The sequence below is a fragment of the Planococcus citri genome, chromosome 4 (genome assembly GCF_950023065.1).
Source record: "Planococcus citri chromosome 4, ihPlaCitr1.1, whole genome shotgun sequence".
In the NCBI taxonomy this organism is placed as follows: domain Eukaryota; kingdom Metazoa; phylum Arthropoda; class Insecta; order Hemiptera; family Pseudococcidae; genus Planococcus; species Planococcus citri.
Genome location: NC_088680.1, coordinates 56602264 through 56608886, shown reverse-complemented (window position 1 = coordinate 56608886; position 6623 = coordinate 56602264). Strand labels below are relative to the sequence as shown.

Here is a 6623-nt window from a genome sequence, read left to right as displayed (position 1 = left end):
ATATTATGTTGGAAAATGGAAACAAAAAAACAATTCGTATAGTCAAGTTTATGTTGGAGTTTTTGGTTGGTACGATGACTTACTTTGGGGGTTGGTACTGTGTAATACTGTGTTGCGTTATTCTTATTATCGCCGAATTTTGTATACATTTGAGAGTCTTCAAAGCATGAGATGAGATTGTAAAATTGAATAATTACTTACGCCGATTTATTTTCCTACAAATATGTATCAACAAGTTGGTGGTAAAAGCTTGAAAAGTCAATGTTGATTGAACACAACAAACGAATGAATGATGAAATTATCAACTTAATTAAATATCTGCAAATTTCATATTTTGGATTTTTTTACGCGTCTGCGATGCTTCTTAATTTCAAGTAGGTAAATGGGGGAGGGGCTGATGAAGGAAATTGGAGGGAATGAATTTAAAAAAAATTGATATTTGTATTCAGCGCTTCCAGAAACCTAATGAGGCATCTGTCATGTGATTTTTTTCAAATTTCAAAAAATTAGAGGTCCTGATGCGATGGCCATTGGAGGGACCAAATGAAAAAAATAAGTTGATAATTCGCATTCGGTGCTCTTTAAAACGTTTTCGAAACGATATGTGACCGTCCGCGATAAAACCGACCATCCGTCGCAAAAAATCGAAAATTTTTTTTTCGCGAATTTTTGTTCCCTAAACCATTTAAGGCCCAAAAATAAGCGAAAAAACATTTTCGATATTTTGTGACGGATGGTCGGTTTTATCGCGGACGGTCACATATGTCAAACGATATTTGGCATTTTTTTCACATGAGAATCATAATGCATGAAACCCAATTGAGTAAATATTTTATTAATCGACGATAAATCAGTCTATTGGCAAGATTTACGTAGATTACATTTTTTAAAAAAAAAAACAGCATTCGCCAAACATCAATTTCAGTGCTTCACCAACTAACATACATATTACTATTAGGTATAGGTACCTACCTAAACAGAAAATTAAAACATTTTGATTGTTCAAAAAGAGACAACTTGCCCACTCAGTAATGGTGATTTTCAAGGTATAATCGTGTGATCGATCAATCGATTGATAAAATGTTGATAAAACTTTTACTCTTACAATCTTTGAACGTTTTTCTAATCAATCTGGTAATGTATCCGGTTCACGGTGTAATTCCTGACGAATATCGCGCTTTCAAGGGGTAAAAACAGTGACTTTTTTTTTAAAATAATAAAATCATTGTGCTAAATTTTTAGTAAGTTTTTTAGCATTCATGAGATTAAGAAATTTTTAATTTATTTAGCAAAGATCTTACTACATTTAGCCAAGATACTCTTAACAGAATATGCAATAACGCAGCGAAGAAAATAGGTCGTTCTGGAACAGATTACAAAGCAAGAATCCAGGAATGTACGCTGCAGCTAACAGCTTCGCCTAATGATAATGTTGTTGAAAACTTAGCTCACTGTAGTGGGTCCTGTGGTGAATTTTTCATTGGCAAAGGGAAATCGCAATTTGGTGTTTATTATTATTTGTGTAGTAGTTTTCCAGGTTGGAGGTGTGATCCTAAACAAAATGTAGATGGACCTTTATAGTTGTTTTTGAACTTTTTTTGTTTTTTTTTTTGTACGTTAGAATTAACAATATTATATGTACAATCTAAAAAAAATCAATGCAATAAGATAATCAGTAAAAAAAAAAAAACAAAAAAAATGAAGAGACCCTCGAATGGGTTTTTAATGACGAAAAAATTATTTTCGATTTTCAAAGAACAATTAAGTAGATTTGTGTAAGAAATTTAAACTTCTCACACAAATCTACATAATTGTTCTCCAAAAGTAGTGAACTAAATTTTAGCCAAAGATAAGACAAAAAAATTTCAAGATGATAACAAAGTTTCTTGCTAATGAATTCAGATTATTAATCAGCTGATATATAGATAGGCAAAATACTCAGCAAGTTACCAAATTCACGATGTTGATCTTTTTTAATTCGTGAAAAATCATGATAAAAACTACAACACCAAATAGCTGAGTTTCTTCTGCAGACTTCGAAAATTCAGCTGTGAGGCAGAAAATATCGATCTGTACCTAAAATCCAATTCCTTTATGAAAATAGCCAAAAAGTGACCCTTCATTTTGTCAGATTATACCTCATTCAATATAAAACAATCAAAACAACAAAAAATAACATTTGTAAATAAAAATGTGTTTTAAATCGAATAAATTGTGTTTATAAAGTCATTATTTAGAAGAAAAAAAATTCGTATAAATAAAACTTAACGACAATAAAAAGCTGGTATTGGACAATTTCATAGTAAAGAATATTCTAGGCGTAGCAGTACAGTTCATTTATAATAAAATGGTATTTATATAAGACCAGAAAAATCGACAAAATACATACACTTATCAAACTTGCATACTCAATTAAGTAAAAAAAATATATAGAAGGAAAATTCGTTGATATTATCAAGGCACTAACTACATAAAATATTACAAGTATTCAACTATTATGCCTCTATGTTCATTGCTGACGATAGTATGGTAAAGTATTATATTGTTGTTGCGGATATTGCGGTTGCTGCGGAGGAGGAGGATAAGCTACGAAACAAAAAAAGTAATTTCAAGATTACCTTTCTTTTTAAATCACTTCCATTATTTTTATATACGACTACGACTTACAATGCATCTGAGGTAAAGTTGCATATGGATTATAAGTCGTAGGCATTGGCGGTGGAGCGTACGCGTATCCAGGAGGGGCTGCGTAAGGCATTGGCATACCGTGAGGATAGGCCGGATACGGTAAGGTGTTACTACCGTCCATAACATTACCAACATTTGGCGCTGGTGGTCTCGGAGGAGGTTCTTTTCTCGCGTCTAAAATGACGTACGTCGTATTATTATGAGTTTAGTATTAGTACGTATAGAGAGCTTTTTAGATGGAGGAGACGGAGAAGGGGGATTATAAAAATTAAAGGTTAAATACCAGCTCCGCCTGTAGCTGGAGGTGTAGGAGCTGGTGGAGCATTAGCCATACGACTGGCGTCCTGAGTCAATTGTCGCATTAATTCTTCCTTTTCGGTTTTACGAGCGAAGCAAAAATCGGTCACTTTGTTTTGGAAAGTCACTAAATGCTGTGGAAGAAATTGAGCAAAGAATTAGTGTACAGATACGTCAAATTATACGATTATAATGTAAATCTCACGAAGTATATAGGTACCTGAGTAAGATTTTTATAGAAATTAATTCCTTCTTGTAAATTTTTTTTCAATTCAACGTAAGCGTCGTAAGCAGCAGCTAATTCTTTTAAAAATGTTTCACGATGGATGCTGGCGACACAGTTACTCTTTTCTTTGCAGAATTCGGTGTTTTGATTCTAGAAAAATAATGATCATTGAAGCGAATATGTACTAAATTCAAGATGAAGTTCGATTAAAATATTCTATTACTTGAATATTAGCTAAGAGTGATTCTTGTTTATCGATGCTTTCTTTGACTTGTTTCTGTAAAGCGGTGTATGTTTGATTGAGACTTTCTCCGGATAGTTCGGCTTCGTTGATGGCTCCGTCGTGAGCTAAAGCTCGTAAAAATGTTGATTTCATGTCGACGGTTGCTGATTTAAGTTCAGATTCGATGGCATCGCGTTCGGCTTTAATTGTTTCTACCTAAAATACAACATTACAAGATAAAATTGCAAAATTAATTCCAATCGTCGCTATTCCTGATGCTCACCTCTTCCATTAAACGTTTCAAATTGGAAATAGCCGAACTACTGTAACTGATACTACCACCACCGGTCGTAGATCCGGCTGGAATATTACGTTCTATTTCCGCCCTACCAGAAGCCAGCAGTTTTATTGCTCTTTTATGTTGTTCGAATTTCTCTCTAACGACCTGCAAAATTTCAAATAAAAAAATCACATCGATACACAAACATAAACTAAATCATATTGAAGCAAGTTTCAACGTTGATAATGAATAACACCTACGCTATCAGCATTTTGCGCGGTTTGTATCATTTGCTTGTAACTGTCTAAATTACTCTTAATTGACCCTGTTAATTTATCCGATTCCGTACGCGTCCATTTTTCTCTAAATTGCGCCCTCAACGTATCATCGGCCTGTTTCTCTTCGATCAGTTGTTTTTCAGTCTGTAAAAGAAGAAAAAAGCCCACCAGAATCAGAATTAAAAAATCCAATAAATATTACAACCAGTCATACGAAGCATACCTCGTCCAAAATCTCTCGATTACATCTTAATAAATCAGGAAGCTCTCGGATCATTTGTTCGATTTGTTGCACACCTCCTTCCCTCATCACAATTTCAGATTTTTCGATAACCGAAGGGGGAACAACGACGCCATTAGTATCTTCCAAAGCAGCAGGTAAATTCAACGATGCTAGCACACTAAAAGGGAAAAAAAGGCAACAAATAAAAAACCCAACTAATCAAAACCTCCTCACACTCTGTATTTATTTCCGTACCTATTCAAAAGCTGCGTAGATTCTCTCAATTTATTAACTTCGCTGTTCATTAATTCGGTTCTTCGAACATCGTAAGCTGCCAAAGCTTGATGAATCACAACAGGTGTCAAGTCGGAGAATAAATCTATAAAAAAGGATTACATCATTATTATCGTTACGATGATTATGATTCATTGGGTTCAAGTACCTCGGATCATCGTACGTACCTGTGAAGTTAGCAGATAAACGTTGCGGTATTGTCGTAGGTTTAGCTATAGCTGCTCGAGGTATCGGATCCAGAGCTTTCAAATCTGGTATTCTTTCGTGATAGATGAAATCGTTATCTTTCTGAGCTTCGGCTAAAGCACGCTGAGCTTTATTGAGGTAATCTTGGAATAAATTCTTGGCCGATTGTTGCTGTCCTGATTTTATCATATCGATGGATGCCTATGGGATTTAAAATAAATCAGTGATAGTAGATTTGTATCTAGTTGAGGAATAATACACATAGATGAAATACGTACTTGTAATCGAGCAATTTCTTCGCCTACTTCTTTCTTCGCTTTGCATACCAGAGATTGGAAATATTCAGCTAATCCTCGGAATATGTGGCATTTACCGACAACCTGAGATTAAAAAAATAAAACCAGTTGACTAATAATGCATCAGAATGCTTTGAAAGTCCTGCAGAGTGCAGATGCTTACCAAAGATATCCACGAAGCGCCAACTAAAGGTCTGACGAAATCCTTTTGCATTAATCTAGCAGTATCTGTGTAGTATTCTTCACACTGAGCGCATAATTTCGCAATTACAGCATCTTTCATTTGATCTAAAAAACCAAACGACAATTATAATCGTCATCTATACATCAAACACGAAAAGTGCATCAATTACCATGAATGGCTTTCAAGGCGAAGATTTCTTGAGCTTGAGCTAGCATTAAATACGTTAGAACCGATAAAGTTTCTGTATTTAAATCAGGAGTCAACTCTTGCTGAAACGATTCTTGGACAGTTTCTTTAATATGTTTATAAATACCAGCAGCCAACTGGGGAAAACAATATCGTTAAAATTTCGTTTTTTCATCTCAGTAAAGTCATTCATTGCAATACAAACCTGGAATAATTTAGCAGCCAACTTCAACCCATCGTCTGATTCAACACTCTGAGTAGCAGCAACAGAGCTTTGCAAAGCTCCGATGTTAAATAACACGCATATACATTCGTATTTGAATGAAGTCAATGCTATATACAACGAAACAATAAAACATTATAATCTGGTTTTTTTCGTACATAAAATCACACAACTTGATACATACTACATACTCAAACTAGCTCGTCCGGTGAACAATGAACCTTTATCGAATGCATCTTTCCATTTGAACGCAATCTGCGAACTACTTCCGGATAATTTCGTTTCCAATGAAACTAATTCATCGTAATAACTGCGGAAAAACGAATAAATATTATAAAAAAATCCGGAATTATCGAAACACATCTCGTATTACACTCACCAATATGCCACCTCCAAGGAACTTTCATATTTTTCGTATACTTTCCATATCGCCTGGCTTCTCAATTTATTGAATTCCTCGATGGCATTATTATACGAATCGGGATTATCGGATGTGCTGTAATGCGATGAAATTATATTCTTCAATGGTTTAACTAGATCGATATCGGTTGGTTTTTTAGGCGGTATCGATAAAAACTCCGACATGCTTTCGAACATCAGACCGATTCACATCAATATTCGATACGTTTTTTAAATACAAACTGCACAATGGAATTTGTTCGACGAGTCGAGAAGCAACAAGTTATTGAAATTAGCGAATGAATAACAACGGAAATAACCAAAGAACAATTATGGTGTAGTCATTAGTCAATTTGAGCGAATCTGACTCATTCTTGATAACGACAAAAACAATGAAAATGAAAATAACGAGTAAAAACTGGATGACGGTTCGTTTAATTTTATCAAGTGGTATCACTGATAGTATTACAGTGTGTGCATTTTTGTGCGCTTTAAAAATGATTTTTTTTCGTTTTTATTTTTAATTTCATTTTCTTACTTCAATTACCTGCCATAATCGAGTGATTGTTTAGATTGATAGATTTATTCCGACAAAGTGAACTGATGTGTATGATTAAATTATGTAGGTACTCAACAATAC

The 6623-nt window shown here is 34.3% G+C and overlaps 1 protein-coding gene across 1 annotated transcript; it reads right to left on the bottom strand.

Annotated features, from left to right (window-relative positions):
* Nucleotides 1-2173: 2173 nt before the first annotated feature.
* LOC135842281 (programmed cell death 6-interacting protein-like) lies at nucleotides 2174-6375 on the bottom strand. The gene is made up of 16 exons (XM_065359659.1): nucleotides 5964-6375; nucleotides 5776-5894; nucleotides 5567-5694; nucleotides 5345-5498; nucleotides 5155-5279; nucleotides 4974-5075; nucleotides 4677-4896; nucleotides 4471-4594; nucleotides 4216-4393; nucleotides 3975-4136; nucleotides 3718-3879; nucleotides 3435-3650; nucleotides 3206-3361; nucleotides 2972-3119; nucleotides 2668-2862; nucleotides 2174-2586 (listed from the first exon to the last, which is right to left on the bottom strand). Exons 1-16 carry the CDS (start codon nucleotides 6179-6181, stop codon nucleotides 2510-2512), a joined length of 2484 nt encoding a protein of 827 aa, XP_065215731.1. The 5' UTR covers nucleotides 6182-6375; the 3' UTR covers nucleotides 2174-2509.
* Between the last annotated feature and the right edge of the window lie 248 nt (nucleotides 6376-6623).

What these genes read in the sequence shown, in the direction of transcription:
- LOC135842281 (XM_065359659.1), bottom strand. Translation starts at nt 6,181, where the DNA reads ATGTTCGAAAGCATGTCGGAGTTTTTATCGATACCGCCTAAAAAACCA. An exon ending in CACCGGACGAGCTAGTTTGA is followed by an intron (nt 5,695 to 5,775) that starts GTATGTAGTATG and finishes CGTTGTATATAG; the next exon opens with CATTGACTTCATTCAAATAC. An exon ending in ATCGAGAGATTTTGGACGAG is followed by an intron (nt 4,137 to 4,215) that starts GTATGCTTCGTA and finishes CTTCTTTTACAG; the next exon opens with ACTGAAAAACAACTGATCGA.